Source organism: Chlamydotis macqueenii, chromosome 12 (genome assembly GCF_036417535.1).
Source record: "Chlamydotis macqueenii isolate bChlMac1 chromosome 12, bChlMac1.mat, whole genome shotgun sequence".
Taxonomy (NCBI): domain Eukaryota; kingdom Metazoa; phylum Chordata; class Aves; order Otidiformes; family Otididae; genus Chlamydotis; species Chlamydotis macqueenii.
The window spans coordinates 2,470,353-2,489,133 of NC_141567.1; the positions used below are offsets into that span (position 1 = coordinate 2,470,353).

The window sequence follows — 18,781 nt, forward strand, 5'->3', positions numbered from 1 at the left end:
TCCAGCCTTCTCTGTCGCGTGTGCTACTCAAACATCTTTTCACAGGCAAGTGCTTTGGCTTTGACCAGACTTTGACTGATTGTTCTGTCTTAAAGCTCAGTTTTACCCTCTTTTTACATTCTTGTTTCTCCTTCTTGCACAACAGCTTTTTCCCTTTTCTGGGATGAACAAGCATCACCATGCTGGCAAAGCCCTGAGCCTGCCCTCTCCAACAGCACAGGGTAGGCTGTTGTTCATTCCAGAAACTGAATTTCTAGAAAAGACCCGCGCTTATATCAGAAGAAATAAGTTGATGTCACCAAGTATTAATTTTATGCCAGATGTGCAGCTGGAGAATTTCAATAAATGAAAGTGTGAAGGAGTTTTTCTCTTTACAACCTTGTAGCTGTGAGTTAAACTCACTATAGTGGCAACTGTAAGAAATACTTAGATTTTAAAAATTTAAGTCATGGACAACATGGGAAATTAACTTTTTGAATTACGGTTAAAAAAAGAATTCACCACACTGTCTTTAGTCTGGAAGATGAGGTTTATCATGTATAAATTATTTAAAAACTCATACATGTTCACAATCAGATAAAAATAGTTCTTCTTTAAAATAGACATTTAGTTTCTTATTAAAAGGACTCTTGAATATTTAAATAGTCTGCTTTTTAAAAAAAAAAAACCAAAATACTCCCACAAAACCCCAAAGTGAATAGGAGTAGAATGTCCATAGCAGTGCTGCTAGGTTACAGTTCAAGTCCTAATGTCAGCTGAGACATCCAACAGAGCCAAATCCCGGATCTCCTCCAGCAGCTGGTATAAGCTTGCTCCCTGGCTCTGGCCGTACTCCTGGAAGTCTTCATCAATTACTTCAACTCTTGCTTTTTCTTGGGCACGCTGGGCTGCTTCTGCAGACTGACTGACTTCTTTTACCAAGTCAGATCTCACCACGTGAAAATTCTTCTGGGAAACCGCTGTGTCTGAAGTCTGGTACGGTGCATTCCTGATTACTTCAAGCTTGATCGTGTCAGCGTGGCAGCGAGAAGTCTGCACAAGTATTTTCACCTTAAAAGCAATATAAAAATTATTTTATTTCTGGTAGTGCTATTTCCATTTACTTCCTTCAGACTAAATACTCACTGTAATATGATCAAACAGGCTCAGTGTAACTGATTCTCCAGTAGTTGTAGTGGAAGTAATTTTATTCTGAAAGCGATGCAGTGATCCAGGCTTCCACTCACAGCTGCTGTCACCTTGACAAGAGAGGACTAAGCCTTCTTTGTTTTTCATGTACGCAGCACCTTTGATTCCATACCTACAAAAAAAGTAGATGAGCAGACAGAAGCTGTTACAACAATTTGCACCCTTAATTTTGAAACCAACAGAAGGCTAGCTAGGATTTTATAAAAGCAGCATAAAGGAGCAATCACTGTAGCCTGATAATCCTGCTTCAGGGCCTCTGATGTGCGTTGTGAAAGAAAGCCCTGGAGCGAATGAAAACAGCACGAAGGCAGTGGCTGAAGTGCGCTGAAAGTAGCAAAGCAGAGGCAAAACAGTCAGTGATCCATTATCTTGTGTTGGGTGGAGCCTGGAACAGCCCAATAGTGGCAGAAGAGCAGCACTACAGGTTATTCCAGCCAGCACGGTGAGGAAACAGTTCTCCATTAAACAAAAGTTCAAGACCGGCAGCGTATTTGTGGTGGGCTCTCTGGAAGAAGCCTTTCTGGGTTGGGTAGGTTGTGGCTCTTCAGCTGTGTCCCCAGGCTGAGCCCTCCGCAATGCTGGGGGACGACGGCCCGACACGGAGCTGGTCTATGTGCATAGCTCTACCATTTCCTCATAGGAACTCTTTTGCAGAGTCAATGTATAGAAAAGCACTCTTACGATTTACAACAACAATCTAAAAAGCAGTCATTGGTCAACATCAGGCCACACAAGAAACGCTTCCTTCTCAAGGACTAGAGGCGTCCTGACGGCATTCTACTAACACTTAGGTCTTATTTTTAAACTCAGTCCAAGCTCTAATCAACTCACCTTGGTACAAAAACAAGCACACCATTTGTTCGAATTGAGTAAATAACACCATCTGCTATACAGCACTCATCTGTTTCTGGGCTTTTGTCTTTGAAGTACATGCACTGGAAGAGTTCAGTAGACTGCTTCTGAGCACGCTGGGCTGCCTGCAAGCACCCCCCACAAAAAAAAAAAAGACAAAACAACCTAAATAAATATTTCAACGAGCTTGTTTGGCTTTGATTTCCATAGTTTTTTTTCCCCCCATTACTTACTTCCTTATCTGTCCCCAAGAAAAATGACATCTAAAAGGAAATCCTACATGTAGTAGGGGTGAAATAGGAAGTCAGTTTTACTACCGCTCTGAGAAGAAAACTGGTATTTAAGTAAAAAAACCCCACAGCATTATAAATACAAATGAAGTGACACTATGTCGTTGCTGTACCAAAAAGCGGCGGTCAGGACCGGTATCCCATTCCGCTGGATGGCATACCAACAAATGGAGATGCACGCGCTGGCCATCTTACCCGGTTTCTGTTATTAATGTGTCTGCACAATTCCTCAAGGTCCTTATTACTGAATACGCTATCCGTAACATCTCCTTTAGTTTCCTTCAGAGTAGCTGCCATCAGGAGCCTGTGCACAACAATATCAGCGTATCTTCTAATTGGAGAAGTGAAGTGAGTGTACTTCTCCAAGGCAAGTCCTACAAATAAAAAAGGAAGCAGTGATAAGCAATCAAAGCGATCAACCGCCTTCCCCCCAACAGTTCAGGAATAATAACAGGAATAGCATAAAAAAAATTTAAGTGACAAAGTACCGTAATGATGGAACTCCTCCTCGGGACAAGAGCCAGTTGAGAAGTACAATGCATTGGACATTGCATGCGTGGCCATAGATCGCAACAGTTTATTTACAAGTGGATCCAACGGGTCATTTGCTTTATCCAGAGACTCAGCCAGTGCTTTGTTAGACCTGTCAAAAAAGCGTTCATTCTGAAAAAAATTATGCCATTCCTGAGCATAATAGTTTATAGTTAAAAATAGCATGCAAAAGCACGTAAAAATGATTTAATAGTTATTATTATAAAAGTATGAATGACAAACAGAATGACATTAAAACTTTCAACACAGTTTAGTAACAGCTCTGCTCTAGAAAAATGTTCAGAAAAAACCCAGTTTTCACCAGCAGGCCTGTCCCCTGCAACCTGGAGAACCAAGAACTGGAGCAAAACCCCACTCTGTGCTGCGCGAAACAGGCTGTGAGCTGGTCCAAAACCTGTTCTGTACAGGAGAGCACGCGTGGGACAAGGTGACATCCAAGTAAGAGGAGGCACTGCTGATGCCCTCCACACTCTGATGTCCAAAAATGATGCCTCCCATGTGATGAGGTTCACAGCCTTCTGCAGTATCTTGACAAAGTAATTATGAATTATTTTGAGTCATTTAAAATGGCTGTATTGCACGCAATTAACTTGATCTAAACAAGTACTCTCTTACAATACTATTACAGGAAATATGGCGCCAACAAGGCTGTTAGAGAGCGTGACTGGACAAATTCTTTCTGGATAGGTCTAAAATTATTCAGATATTGCCGTCTGCTTGCGGAAAGGCTATGGTAGTTTTTTTTTTTTAAGAATTGCTATGCAGTGTCTACTGAGAACTGTAATGCTTTGTGACAACAACATAGCCAAATAGTTAATTGCTTAACTTTAATTAAAGCATTTAAGATAAATAATAAAAGATACCGTGTGTCTATTGAGAAACCTTTGGCACTGGCACATTCTCGAAGTTCAGTAAAGAATTCCTGTTGTGGCGGAGGGTGCCGACGCAACAAAGCTTGGTGAGGAAAAGTTTCCGAAATCTTTTTTGCCACCCAGTGGTTGGCAAGAATCATGCATTCCGCTACAGTCTCGTGCACCTCCAGCGGCTGCTTGGGGATGAGATCATGGATATTATTTTTATCATCCAGTTGCACTCGGATTTCTACCCCTTCTAGTTCCAGCGCACCACAGCTGTCCCGCTTGGCTCTCACGTGTCGTGCTATCTCAGTGAGTTTTGCTATTGCCCAGACCAGTTCATCCAGCTTCTTCAGTCTAGTGCTTTCATCCAAGTTTTGCAGTTCCAGGATATCACTAACAGCACTTGTGTCTCCATCTAATAATCCCTGTGCTGCTTCGTAGAACAGCTTGTACGCAGACCGAATGATGGTTTTGTTGTAGCAGACTCTCAGCACTCCATAGGACTCTTTTTCTAGTTCCCACAAGACACTTACAGCATACCTCAAAGATAAGACCACAATTCTGTAAATAGTTCTGGTTGACTTAAACTATCACTTCAAGCACATCCAACTGTTACAAATTTACAAGCTTCGTTCTGTTTTTTTTCACTGGCAACACATTTTTCTACATAAACAAACCAGTGCTCAGCAATGCCACTTGCCTTTCAGTCTTGTGTATCACAACTTAATAAACGAGGACCCAGCTATGTCAGCAGTATTTGCTACCCACCTGTTGAGGCAGAGTACTGCTAAGATATAGCTCCACACCTATTTTACTACACTACACTGCAATAGCTATCTTTATTCATTTTTATTATTTTTTTATTAGTTTATTAGTCAGATGCATCCACAAAGAACATATCTACACCCTGCATACCCTCACGCCTGCCCGAACTAACCCTGTCCATTGTAATGAAAAGGGATAACAGCATTCGAGGAGTAGGACAACAGGGAAAATGTGACCGTTCACACGGGTGCATGCACTCCAGACTGGAACTCGTGTGAAAACACAAGTGAAGAACAAAGATGCCTTCACCTCTAAGGTGCTGTTTAAATAAAAAGCAAATTGCTAAGAGTATGGGTAAACATTATTAAAGGACGAGACCGTCCTTGTATAATACTGTATTTCAGCTTTTTGTGACTCCCTACTACTTCACTTACAAACAGTAGCAAATAATTCAAAGAGCAAATGCATAAGCAGTTATGACACAAAATCTTACCTATCCACTCCGCTAAGAAGAGAGCATACGTCAGCACTCAGGACGGAGGGCAGCATGTCGTAACGACGATCCGCTAAATAATAAGTTGTTGCCCTGAGGAATAAGATACATTTACTGTTCTTCTCACAAGGACTCACTGGTGTGTATCTCCCAAGCAGTTTGCGGTATAAGCAAAACAGCAAAACAAGGCACATAGCATGATTTTAAAAGGTTACTCTGACAGAACCCACAGCTGTGCAATACCGAAGTCAAATCATTTAAATAACTATTTGTATAGTACAAGGCTAATTTTGCCTTCCTTGGTATCTTCAACTGCCACTAAGGGCAGAACTAGGGCTGTACAAAATATGCGCAACTAAGAAGAGGTCATTTAAGGCTATCTATCTCTGCCAGCTAACTCTGCTGGCTATAGAGCTTACAGTTCTTTGCATCTACAAAGAATACATTTCATAAAGTGATTCAGCAGTTTAAGTTCAAAGTAGTGGCAATAATAGAAAAAAAAAAAATGGAATATTTGGCATACTAAAACATAAGATTGAATATTAAAACATAAGCTTGCCAAATTCCTCCAGAATTAAATTAATGTGAGACTATATTCCATTTTGTGGGTTTTCTGTGTTCTGTGTGAAGATTCATCTCCCTTGGAATGCAAACAAGTGGCTTATAAATACTTCAAATCACAAATGTTCAAGTAGCCTATAAAGCAAACAGTAGCGATTTGGGAGAGATAAACTTAAATCATAGCTCTGTCAAAAAGAGCAATTTCATAGTAAAAGGGTGAAGCAGTATGTCAGAAAGCAAGTTTCTTCCCCAGCAGGCCTATTTTATCCAAACAAATACCATTTAGTTATATGTTAGTTTTAATAAGCTGTTTCCATGACACAAAAGAAGAAAGAAAAAAGAATGTTTCCTTCCTTCCAACATTTCTCAATGTTTCCTTAGGGTAGCATCACAAACTTCTAACCTCCCTACATTTTCTAATTTTTAGAAAACAATTTACCTTGCTCTGGCCTCAACATCAGTGTAAGAATTTGCTGCCACAAAATGGCTTACATCTGCAATGTGGACTCCTAACTCTAGATTCCCATTAGGCAGAGCTCTAACGGAGAGCGCATCATCCACATCCTCGCAACCTTTTGGGTCAATGCTGAATATCAAGTGTGTATCTCTCAAGTCAAGACGTTTTTTTTCCTCCTCTGGATTCACTTTCCATGGATTCTTTGAAGAACTCACAGGCATTTCACTCATCTGTACAAAAACATTATTGATGGTCATACAGTTATTTTCTGTAGCTTTTCTACAAAAAGAAGCCAACAAATAGCTTTTCCTTTTCTATGCCATTAATTGCTTTGTGTACTTTTTCACTCTAGACAAGTTGTTCTTTCCTTGCATTTTCCAAGTCAGTTTATTACATTTACTTTACAGAAAGCATGAAACAGAATTTAAAATAATGCTATGCCTATTATTAACAACTGATATTACTGTGGTGATATTGCAGCTCTGGCAAACATCACCACTGTATATTGGTTTTTTACATTCTTTTTCTTTCAATTAATTGTAGGTATAATCAAAATACTTATGTATGACAGCTGGTTCCTCTCCTGGTTGAAGACAAAAGGATAGAAGACAATTATTTCAGTAGGTCGGGGCCTTCAGGATCAGCACCATAAGCATATTTAAGACAGGAAAATCTTAAAAGTCTACCTCAAATTAGAATTAAGAGTTCGTAATCTTCTCCTCATTGCAAACATATTGTCTTAAAATCACTTCTGACTTGAAAATTTGTAGTACCTATAGAACCACTGGTCCAAAAGTAATTCCAGAAAAATAACCTATAAATAGTTTCCAAAAAATCTGTTGGCAACTAAGACATTCAGCTGTAAGAGGGTTCTCCTCTGTGAGGAACAAGACTGCAAATCAACAGAAAAGAATGTATCTCATCACAAAGACTAACCTGGATTTCCGAGAAAGGAGCAACACAAATGCTGTTCTCCACCAGAATAGCTGCAATTTCCCCTTCGAGATCTCCAATTTTTCCTAGAACTCTCACAAAGTGTCCATTTGGATACAGAGACGTTGATTCCCAAGAATCAATACGCACAACAACTCTGTACTCCTGCAGCAAGACAATTCTGTTAGAATAGCAATCTGCTCCTGGCAAGCAATCAATAGAAATACCTGTTCGGGGGCAAACAAAGCTATCCAAGGAGACTAGCAACACTAAAAACTTTACAGACAGGAAAAAGAAACCCACAATGAGAAGCATCCAAACAAATACTAAGAATTACATTTCTTTCCTGATCAAAGACCCATTTGAGGTCATTATATGAAAAATCTCTATCTTAAAGTACAAAAAAATAAAAGCAAAACCGTGATGTACACAAATATTCTTACACCAGAAAAGACACAATTAGAATTTACTTCTTGGCTCTGAAGAAGTAGTTAACATTACGAAATAAAAGCAGCTAGGAATGAATAAAACCATCTTTCTTTCTGCAGCAATGGCAGGCTAATCATCACAATTCATTACTTGTTGAAAAGCTCGCCTTACTACTTTCATCAAAGTTACGATCCAATAAAGCCCCCAGAGCTATTACAATTTACACCCCTAGTGTGACGTTTGATTTATCAGAAATAAAAAAAGCAAGTAGTATAGAAATGCTCAGGGTACCTGGGCTGTGGCCCAAATTCAAAACTCAAATGAGCTTTATTAGCTGCAGGTGACACAGGTTTGACAGGACCTGAACACACTCCTTCGAGGCGGAAATTAAACTACTCACAGACTTAACTTTACTAATAGTTTTACCTGTCTTTTGGCCAAGGAAAACATCATTAGAGCACATAACACCTGCACAATTTTGTAGGAACACAGAATAGAGAAACACTTCTGTCAAATTACCTGTAATGCTTCAGCTTGCTGGGTACTGATCCGGATTTTGGGAATTCGGTAGTCCCAAGGTGTAACAAGAATTTTCTGAGCATTTCTGCCCTGAGACTGGTTCTCTTCTTTAGAGGGGAAAGTGACCACATAATCCCTCCAGTTCTTTTGAATGATTCCAACAACTTTACCTTTTAATAAGGAATATTGTTGGCTGTACATTAGAGTTAAACAGGAACACGAAAGCAAATATGTGGGAGGTACAAAAGATTCATTGCTTTGTAATATGAACTGATGTGTCCAGAAATCTGTGTTACAATTGCTAACAACATATGGTCTGCAGACAACAATACAAGTTTGTTATAAATTATCATTGGCACAGGCAAATTTTAATGAGCTCTTATTTATGTGCAGACTAACTTCACTGTATAGATTTCAACTGATACAGTACATAAATTATCCAGAGAGATTCACACTACTACTGAAATGTGGCCAAATCTAGTAAAAAAATAAAAAAAAAAAAATTAAAAGCAAAGATCAAGATCAAACAGCATTTTCTTGCAGGAAGATAATTAACCTCCTAAAACTTTTAACTCTGGCCTCAGCAAGCTTTTAAGATGTAGCAATATCTGCAGAGTAGTATTTTCAAATAAGACTCTTAAGTTTCCATAGTGCACAGGCATATCGCATGTCACATTGTAACGGGAGCTGGATACTTCTTCACCTAACTGAAAAATTTGTTGAGGACCTGCATGCACAATCTGGTAAACTGGTCTGTATTAGAATGACAGTTTGTCTCCTGTAGAGTTGTGAAGAGCGACAGCATGGATTTGGGTAGCAAAGTATTCCAAACTCGATGTTTTAGGAGGATAACTACAATAATTCAGCTATTTCTGCAAATGAAATTAAAGAGAGAAAAAAAAGGGGGCAGTTTCACATATAGAAAGCATCTAGTGGCCTTCTTGTTGGGCTATGTTAGAATGCTTTCATTTGAGATAATCACATCAAATTTACTGTGGTGCAAAAAATGTGACAGTCACAGAGATCGAGGGAAGGGACTATACAATGAAGAGTACAACACAGCTTGGACCAAGGAAGTGAGGCGATCTTAACAAAACATTGTCTCAGGCCATCTACTTTACCTGTGGGCATGGGGTCCCCAGCGGTGTCTGCAGCTGCTTTATCCTCAGTCTCATTTTCACAAAGGGCACCAGTCCTTCCTTTCCATTCATGCAAAGGCAGCAACTCAACAGCCACCACATCACCATGGATTGCACGATTTCGAGCTCTGGACCCATAAATAAGGATGTCACTTTGAAGTTCTAAATTTAAAATAAAAAGAAATAGAACTACAAACTGCTAAAAAATTCAAATCCCTACGCTCTTGGTAGCATTCTGCTGAAGTAACAGAAAATGACATTTGCAATATCATTTCTTCTACTGGCAAGCAATTAATTTTGCAAAAAAATTAAAACCTTTCTCTCTTTTTTTTTTTTAAAGGAGATACTATGCAATTCTGTAAGTAATCTCCTGGATAAAAAGCAGCATAGGCCAGGATGAGTTCATTGATCTTGGACAGCAGTTTTAAAAACACACAGCACAGTTAAATTGTGGAAACCACTGCCACAGGATTCTGGGCAGGGTCCAGAATTAAAGAAGCTCTTAAAAAAGGATTAGTACATTGAATCCTGGTTTGACCACAGGGTCTATCACAGGAACATTTGAAAGTACTTGTTAGTGAAAGCTGGGACAATATATCCATGCAAGGATAGCGTGCTGTTCCTTCAAAGGTATTTATTACTAACTCAAACCAGAAAAACAATACTAGTGTTCCAATCTCATCCTATTACGTTCACAGTGACCAGCTTCCCAATCCTGCCAACGCCTACGCAAACAGTTCCTTCAGTCAAATGAGTGGTCATCTGAAGTCAAAGCAAAGCACAGAGATAACAATTTGCCTCAGTATTCAACTTCAGAAAAGGTCTAGGGAAACTTGTTAGTAGGACAAGAGTTCAAAACACGGCCAAAGGTACTAAGAAAGGGGAAGGAGGACATAAAGCGTATTGTTTTCTCATGAGGCCCATCCTCTGGGTTAATCTTCAGCCTCCTTCCTGGCACATGAAAATAACCCAAGCATTAGGAGCTTTCATCTTGTTTCATAACTGAACAGCTACGTACATATGGTGACATGACTTCATGTAAAAAGCACAGACAGTGTCAAAAAGGCATTCAGTAAATCATCTCATTGTCTTTTCACCTGTTTCTTTGCTGCCAAATCCCTGAAGTCGAACAAAAGCTTCCAGTTGTGCTCTATGCTTATTGACACTGAGTATACCCTAAAATAAAATAACAAACAATAAACAGAAGGGAACAGTCACACCTCTAAATAGTCAATTTTACAGCACAAAATTTTGGAGTTTACAATTATTTTTAGATGAGTTAGTAGTTTTTATTGATACATAAGTTATTTTGAACATAACCGTTCTCTCTACGGGGGAGAATGTACAATGCAGAACTTTAAGTACTCACTTCCGGAAAAGAATGGTAAGTTCTTTTACCAGCTTACAATTAAATGGAGCATGTAAAGGTCTCTATTCAAAGCACAGGCAGTGTAAGATTACTTTTGCTGCCTGCCTTAATATTGAATCTGGAGTTATTCCTACAAGAAAGAAAAACCGCAGTCTTCCTGCTCATATTCTATTCTCGCTTTGCTGCTGAAATCGTCAAGAAAGGAACAAATTACTACCTCTAATTCTTTAAATTCTTTTTAAGAGAAGGACAAATGTCCACCAACAATCCATATTAAGGCCCTAGACAGCCATAAAACCATAAATTAGTTTCACTGATTAGGAGATCTCTGTGCAAATGAAGTAAGAAATGCTGCCCTTGTACAGCATTATTTATATTTAAGAATGACAATACATTTGCTTCATATCACACATAGTTTCTCAATTTACAGGGATATCACATATCAACCTGAAGAAAAATCCATAGCAAATTTAAGACCCTCAATAACAAATTCTCATTTTTCCTTCTCAAGAAGGAAAAAACCCCATGTGTTAATCGGGTAAAGCAGTATTTCTTTATCTAATTGGTCTAATTCAGACAACTAAAGGGACCAAGCACAAGACTGCATTGTTCTGCGTATGCTCTCTATATAGCAAATTACCTGTATATATCTCCCAGATTTGATCCCAGCCTCCAATATTTCCACAGGTAAGTGCTCAGGATATTCTTTTCCATGGTTTTCTTGGCTTTCACTCTCCCGTTCACGCCGAGCTTGAAGTATAGAGTCAAAGAGTTCATGGGCAGCCTTTAAGTCAGGCCAAAAGTTATCCAAGTAATTCTGTATGCACACATAAAAACAAACATGAAAGTATTTAGAGGTCCCTGTTCTTTTAGTAACGCATTTGGAAAGCCCATATTGGACAAGAGCTGCCTCATCTGCTATACTCAAATAGCACTTCCAAGCAGTAATGATGTGTCTGCTCTAAATACCACAGATTTGTTCCAGACTCAACGTAACTCATTTGCAAAATACAACAAAGGAGGCATGACTGTTAAGGTAGCATCCTAGATGAGAGATTCACAAACCTTCACTACCAATATACCCCATCCAGGCTACATACTTCTTGTAAAGTGCCATAGCAGAAAAAAAAAAAAGTCAAACTGACAACTGTATTTTTACACTTTTAATATGATTTTGTACACTGCATTTGGGCCACTTACCATTGCCTCACAACAATTAAAACACCCAAACATCACCATTTTTATATAGCTCTGTTCGGTCCTGCGTTTACTCAACACCCTTTCAGAACTAAATACAAACATCTCATCCACACATCTTGCTGAACACAAGTGGTATCAGAGATTAACAACTAAATGAAGAATGAATTCTCTTCTCATGCATCACTGTATCCTAAATAATCAAGGCTAAAGTAAACTGGCAGAATAATGCTGATCTATACTTAGGCTACAGCTGCTTATGGACTGCTTGCACTCAGATTCAGACAGCTGGCTGAGGTAACTGATCATTGTTCATCAATGCCAAATTCTTTAAAAACAAGGAAAACAATGAAAAGGGCTCATATGAAAGACAACCTCTATCTTTAGAGCTGCTGTTTTTCTTTTCAGTTCTCTGGTTTGCTGACTGCCGCCAGTTTTTATGGCAATCCCATGACTGACATCTTTGCTTTCTTTGACAAATGAAGACAAGAGTTAGCATCATAGTTTTCTTCAGTGTAAACTCTGAAATGATTTGCACTATACATTGGGCTTTAATGTACTTGCTTCATCATTTTGATGCAGCACAAAGGAAACCTTCTATTTTTCTGGCATATTACCTTGAAGGAAATCACAAACACTCCTTCTGTTTCATTTCCGTACTGCCTGACAGCATCTTCATCTTCTGTTACCACAACAACTGGCATCTGACCCAAGCAGTGATTATAATACCAGACTGCTGCATTGTAAATACTCCTAGAAAAGCAAAGTTCAAAATAAGACTTCTGGCATATTTCATTTGCTGCTTGCAAGACATTTGCAAGCTTTGTATAAATGACATTTTGGTTTAACATGCATACTTTTGAGATACAGACACCAAGCTATATAAACCTTGTATCTCCACAGATTTTTATGTGCCATACATAAGCACCAAGAGAAGAGGGGGAAATAAAATGTTTCCTCCCCAATATATCCACTTGTGCCCTAGCTGCAACAGAACATACTGTTCCTCTGAGTGAATCTTTGTACAAAGCAAGTTAGAACTGCCAGGACTCCAATGTTATGGTGTTTGCAGGCTATCAAACGCTACATCTAGCAGTCCAATAAGGTGTGCGTGATCTATTTATTATGTTAAAGCATTCTTTAAAATAGCTGTGTAACTTAAAAATGATCCAGGTTTTTTTTTTAGCATTAGGGTATCTAATTAAGTACATTTTTGTCTATTTTCCTAAGAAAACAATGTCGACACTTGCTTAATCTCAAAAGGACAATCTGGATTTTCAGTTATTGTGAACTGTTCCAGAGCTAAGCAGAGCAAGCGTATGAACTCCTAGGTACCCAATGCATGTTAGTGTTCCTAAATACAATGTCACGATGTTGCGCAGTGTAGTACTACGTAAGTTAAAACACACCTAGTCTGCCATTTCTCCATGGATTCTCCCTTCTCTCTTGGCACGTAAGAATGCTGGTGGAATTCATTAGCAAACACAGTACAGTCATGGCGGGCATCCTTTACTAGATTTCGTAACTTGTTGTACTGTCTGGAACACAAAAGAGAAAAATATAGTCGTGTGCCTTCCTTTGATAATGCTATTTTAACTCCAGATGAAAATACAGCTGAAAAACTCAAGGAAAAGTACTGTCATGCCCAAAGAAACGCACTCATTAAATCACACCATTGGTGATAAAACCTAAACCACCAATCTCTAAGCAAGCTTTTCTAATTCCCATTATGAACGCTTCTGATCTTTAAACATATTTGTTTTCCAATGAGCCCCACAAAACATCCTAAGTGTTCAGGAACTTATTTTATCACTTCTGGGACAAGAGCAATTTCTTCAAAGGCGTTTGTGCTTTAGAAATATAGGAAGATCTTGATAACAGATCACGCTCTCACTCTCATATGCTATGGCAATACACAGGTTAATGCTTGGTAAGGTAAGTAAAATGTAATAGTATTAATTGCTCCCCAAAGACAAACAAAAAACATGTCCATAATCTAGCTGGGGCACATGATACATCATTACTGCAAAGTCTCCTTAACTCCTGTCGCAAGCCATCTGATTAGTTAATAATGTTACAGATTTAACTTCGCTCCTATCAAGTGAAAACTATGACAGGCATCGATGTTCATGGATCGATCGCAAAGGATGACAGTTCTTTCCCTTCTGTAAATTAGATTAAGACACCTGAAAGACCTAAAAACAAATTAAGGACAGTATATTTGCTGACTTTGGGTTACTATGCTTAAATATACATTTTACAAAGTTAGTATCTCAATTCAATGTAAACGAAAAATAAGTTATTCTAGGACAGGTACCTGCGTCCTTTTTGATGTTGCACAGCTTGACATGCTGTTTGCATGAAAATAATACCTTTCAGCTCCGGAAATTCGAGAATCTCAAGGAAATCTTGAACAACCTTGCAGTCAGGGACAACGTAATGTGTAACATCATCCGATAACAATTTGCCATCTAAAATATAATTCAGAGTTTAAAGGTTTAAACTTTCAGATGCAATACTGGTTTCTTAAAAATAATTCCAGATGTCAGGAAATTAGAGTCGTGTATCCTCAACGGCATCTTTTTCTAATGAACAAAATTATTACTACTATAGCACAATTCTGTGGTACAATCTCTAAAATTTGTGACAGATCCCTTTTGCATCCACTGATGCCAAAATTTAGTGTAAATTCTACCCAAATGAGTGAAAAAGATCCACTTTCATTACAATAAGGACGTAACTTTAAAACTACAGGTAGCAGTCCTTTTTTTGCTGCTTCCATATGAAAAAAAGAGACTACACATCCGGCACAGAAAAGCTTTTCATGGAATTTTCAAAGGGTATAGAATTATGGGGTACTTCTGTTACACTGCTGCACAGATCTCTTTATTCAACACTATCCAGTTACAGCAGGCTCTTTTTTTTTTATCTTTACATAAAAGAATACAGATAAGGGTACACATGGAGAAAAGCAATGCCACTGCAAAGAGAAGATGTTCTGAAATCTAAACTATTAACCATCGTTGCTAATTTTCTCTAAAGAGACTCCATCCCTTAGGAACACGCCATCAAAATACCACAGCCAACTCATCACACATGACATCTAAAAATGTACCTCAAAAGTAATGACTTTAATTGCTTTAGATATTTCAAAGATTACCCAACAAACTTTTGGGTGGGAGGGGATCACTGTATTTTCTCTGAATGTTTATTTATCCCTTATGATATTATGAATGCTGAACTTACTAGAGTGCAGGCAAATTATATATAATAAAATTATATCAATTTTGACAAGTCAGGTTATTTTCATGTATTTCTTAGAAGCTACCACAGGACAATTTGTCTGTTGACTGTGATCAGTAGAAGTGTGAATCCAGCAGGCACAATCCTGCATACAGCAACACGGCTACGTCTCACACTGAAGGTATATAATGGATGATGGCAGAGCGCATACAAGAAAGCTAGTATTTATTAATAATTCAGAAGAGTATTAAAAGTGAAATGTCACCTGGAGATTTATGTAATACGCCTGTATAAGCTATCCTTGCCTAACCTATACATCTAGATCAGAATAATTTCTAAGTAGGCACAGCACACCATTACAAGTATCAGTAGATGTGATTTATGCAGGCAGTCTCACACAGCACATGAAATAAGTTTGCTCAGCACATTGTGCAGAGTCAGGAACGAAAAGAAACGTTCACCTCACCTCTGAGTTACCTAGATTACAAACGGGCATATTCTGACACTCACATACAGCACAATTCACATTTAAGTCCAGAAGAGGGGAAGTTAGGCATAGGGAGAGAGCTAAGACATTTTTTTCTGGTATGTGCCTGTAACTTATCCTTAAGGAATTCACGACCAAATGCAAAACATTAGGGAGCAGTAACCACCACTAGTCCTGACATCCTAGAGAGCAGTAATACACTACACTACCTTCTGCCCTCAGTTGCATCAGATACCTAAACCAAAACTGACAGCATCGATGTCAGTTACAGAGCAGAAGGAAAAAAAGAGTTAGAATTCCCAAACTTTTCTTTTGGGCAAGCAAGTAATGTGGTCGATTTAAATAGGCTGGCTATTATGTCAGTTATTTGCCAGCCATTTTCTTGCACCAAATAAATGGTGCTACTTAACAGCAACAACAGATCCCTGAAATACCAACCAAAGGTCACATGATGATCTACGATGCACATAACAGCACCACAGTACGTAAAACCAACAACAAATCTAGACACCACAGAGGCTGGCAGTCTTCTCCTGCCTGAGATGGCCAGATAGAACACAGGATATTACATTTAATTACTGAACAGAAATAACTGCTGATGCAGAATTACAATCGCTTCAAGATAACGGCTTGGCCCCACTGTAAGGATACTTAGCAGGTACGTATATAATTTAATTCATGCTATAAAGCGCCATCCTGCAGGAATGAATGCATTTTAAAAGATCTTTTTAAAAAGAGAAGTGTGAAACTTGCATAATCCTTTAGCAAGGATTTTTATTGTTGTCTGTAAACTGTTCACAGTTAAATTCAACTTCTCAATTTCTTTTTTTCTCTTAACGCCTCGTTTATTTCTGAAGGATTGTGCTCTGAAGGAGTACTTTGGCTCTCTCCTCGATTCGGTACCTGTTGGTTTTCCCACCGCTTTAGGGCACCGCTCACATCCGGCCCGGGACGGCTGAGGGGCGATTCGAGGGGAGGTTTGGGACGAACCTCCGGCTCCTGCACCCCTCTCCCGCCGTTAGTGCCCTTTCATTCACCGCTTGTCCCCCTCGCTCCCCGCCTGCGCTGCTCTCCGGTCCCGCCGGGTCCCGTCAGGCCCCCCCCGCCTGTCCAGGCCGTGCGGGTCCCCCCCGCCCAGCGATCACCCTCTGCACCCAGCTTCGGCCTACGCGAGCGGAGCCACAAGGGTTCCCGGGACTCGGCTCCCCGGGGCTCAGCTCCCCACCGCTCCAGCTCGGCCCCCGGGCGATCCCGCCTCTGCCCGTCCGGATCCTCCTGCCCCGTCCCCCAGGACCCCCTGCCCCGTCCCCCAGGACCCCCAGCCTCCCGCCGCCAGCCCCCCTCACCGCGAGGACAGCCGGCCCGGCACAGGGCGCTGCGGCACGGCACGTCGGGGCGCAGGTAGTGCTCCCGCACGACGCGCACCGAGCGGCCCTGCTGGCTCCGCAGCTGCACCACCTTCTCCGTGCGGAGCATGGGGGCGGCGGGAACCCGCACCCCTCACCTCGCCCGGGCCCGCTGCTCCCAGGGCGCTTGCGCGTGGCGCGAGGGGCGGTGCAACCGCGCGGGGCAGGGCTGCAGCGGAGAGGCGGGAAAAGAGAGAAGCGGGGCGGCGGTTGAGGAGCAGGCGGGAGCGAGCTGGGGCGGCGGATGAGGGGCAGGCGGCAGCCGCTTTCGGAGCCGGGGTGGCAACTTAGGGACAGGCAGGAACGAGCTGGGGCGGCAGCTGAGGAGCAGGCCGGAGCGAGCTGAGGGAACGGGGGCGGCAGCTGAAAGGAGGCTCTGAGGGGCCGGGGCCAGGTCGGGGCTGAGGGACGGGCCGGCCATTAGCAGACGCTGAGCCCGGGGAGAGCCCTAGTTTGTGCGGCTGGGTGAGCAGAGAGAACGGATTCCCGTTCTCGGGAAAACCGGGAGGTTTGGCGGACAGTGGAGAAAATGCTGAAAAAGTGGCTGGGGGGCCTGTGGAAGAAAAATGAGAAGAACCTGTTAACTCAGGCTGCAGTGGCATGAGGGTGGGGTGGTTGTGGTGAGGGTGTGTGTGGGGGTTTTCTGTTTGTTTTTGGGTTTCTTATTACAAGGACAGTGATGATGGGGTGGGTTTTTTTTTTTGGTGTTGGAAGCACTGGAAGATTGAAAAAGGGTCCAGGGAAGAATAAGAACAGAACAAGGCTGTCCTGCTGTGCTGAAGCTGTAGTCCTGCATAACCACGTATGTGTGAACCTCCATGGTCTTTCATGGTGTCTTCCAGGAGAAATCCCAGGCCCATTCCTCAGATCAGGTTTTGTGTAACACCTGGCAGCGCTCAGGGAGCTGAGGTGGGGAATGGGGCCAGGGTGTGCGAGGAGTGCAGGCAAGCCCTAATGTCAACTAATTTTACAGTAAGCACCAATATTGTGCTTACGGAGGCGGAAGATAAAGGCCCTGAAAGATAATCTTGCTCAAGATCAAACAGAACAGCAGTGGAAGGTCATGAGTCCAATGCATTGCTGCTGTGTTTGAGTCAGTGCTCTGTAAATAATGCTGTAAGTATGGCATTTTGGGGATGATTATTTTGACTGTTAGAAAAGCATTACTACTTTCTCCGTATTAATTAATTGCCTACATCATAATCTCCCTTGAACGTAAACACATGGTGCAAGCTATCTAGTATTTGTCCTTATGAGGAAAAAAAGACTGGGAAAGAGCCAAGGCAGTGTGTCACTGTATGTTCCTGTTTATTCTACTTCTTATTTTTCACATGTTTTATAAAATGTGTATCTCCAATGACTAATACTTCTGAGTAACCAATTGGTGCCAGTAAATTGAAGTACCATCTGTAAGAAACTAATTTGCAGAAGCCAAGTTCTCAAGCATATGAGAGGAGGAGGTGTTATAACTTAGTGAGAGACAACCGAAGTGTAGACTTGGTTTTGGTAGTCAGGATGATTTTAGACATATTATGTAAGCGGGATATGAGAGGAAAGGAAAAATGGAGACCAAAATAATGGAGCTCTTGCTCAGTAGGAACAAAGATGAAATAATCAGTCATGATGGAAAGGGGAAGAAAAACGCAATATTTGGGAGAAAAGACATTTAATTCAGATTGAAATGGAGCAGATGCTTATTGCTGACACAGTGAAGAACACGGACCCCTGTGCTTACTCAGTGTCATTCAATGACTGCAATAAAATGAAGCTTAATTAAATGAAAGTGACTGAGATCACTGCTCTCATTTGTTCACTGTTTTAGAGAGAAAAATGGAAGACCTTTGGGTAAGTTCATGCATTGCTGTTGAGTAGCTGCATGCTTATTTCTATTATTCTGGTCAGAAAGTTTTTAAAATTCTCTGTTTCGCTCCTTCCTTCCTTCCTCTTTTGGAGATCAACTTCATATCAGTAAAGTCAAAGGCTGAGTCACGAAAGCCAAAGAGAACTGTTTACGCTTTGTCTGACACGTGAGTTTGTCCCAATG

At 40.7% G+C, this 18,781-nt stretch overlaps 1 protein-coding gene across 2 annotated transcripts; it reads right to left on the reverse strand.

Annotated features, from left to right (window-relative positions):
• Nucleotides 1–663: 663 nt before the first annotated feature.
• DIS3L (DIS3 like exosome 3'-5' exoribonuclease) lies at nucleotides 664–16,822 on the reverse strand. Of its 2 annotated transcripts, XM_086757229.1 has the most exons (17): nucleotides 16,678–16,822; nucleotides 13,919–14,072; nucleotides 13,011–13,139; nucleotides 12,219–12,354; nucleotides 11,045–11,221; nucleotides 10,133–10,211; nucleotides 9,018–9,197; nucleotides 7,897–8,066; nucleotides 6,952–7,113; nucleotides 5,998–6,245; nucleotides 4,998–5,090; nucleotides 3,746–4,279; nucleotides 2,819–2,973; nucleotides 2,526–2,704; nucleotides 2,020–2,165; nucleotides 1,126–1,300; nucleotides 664–1,050 (listed from the first exon to the last, which is right to left on the reverse strand). In XM_086757229.1, exons 1-17 carry the CDS (start codon nucleotides 16,805–16,807, stop codon nucleotides 739–741), a joined length of 3,159 nt encoding a protein of 1,052 aa, XP_086613355.1. In that variant the 5' UTR covers nucleotides 16,808–16,822; the 3' UTR covers nucleotides 664–738. The 2 variants fall into 2 exon arrangements, with proteins under 2 accessions (XP_086613355.1, XP_086613356.1); XM_086757230.1 differs by lacking the exons at nucleotides 13,919–14,072; nucleotides 16,678–16,822 and having other exon boundaries at nucleotides 12,937–13,030.
• Between the last annotated feature and the right edge of the window lie 1,959 nt (nucleotides 16,823–18,781).

Bases quoted from the DNA above. Each gene is read 5' to 3' on its own strand.
- DIS3L (XM_086757229.1), bottom strand. From the start codon at position 16,807: ATGCTCCGCACGGAGAAGGTGGTGCAGCTGCGGAGCCAGCAGGGCCGC. The intron at 13,140-13,918 runs GTACCTGTCCTA...TTTGTGTTCCAG, and splicing joins CAACATCAAAAAGGACGCAG to ACAGTACAACAAGTTACGAA. The intron at 2,974-3,745 runs GTATCTTTTATT...CTTTTTTGACAG, and splicing joins GGTTTCTCAATAGACACACG to GTCTAACAAAGCACTGGCTG.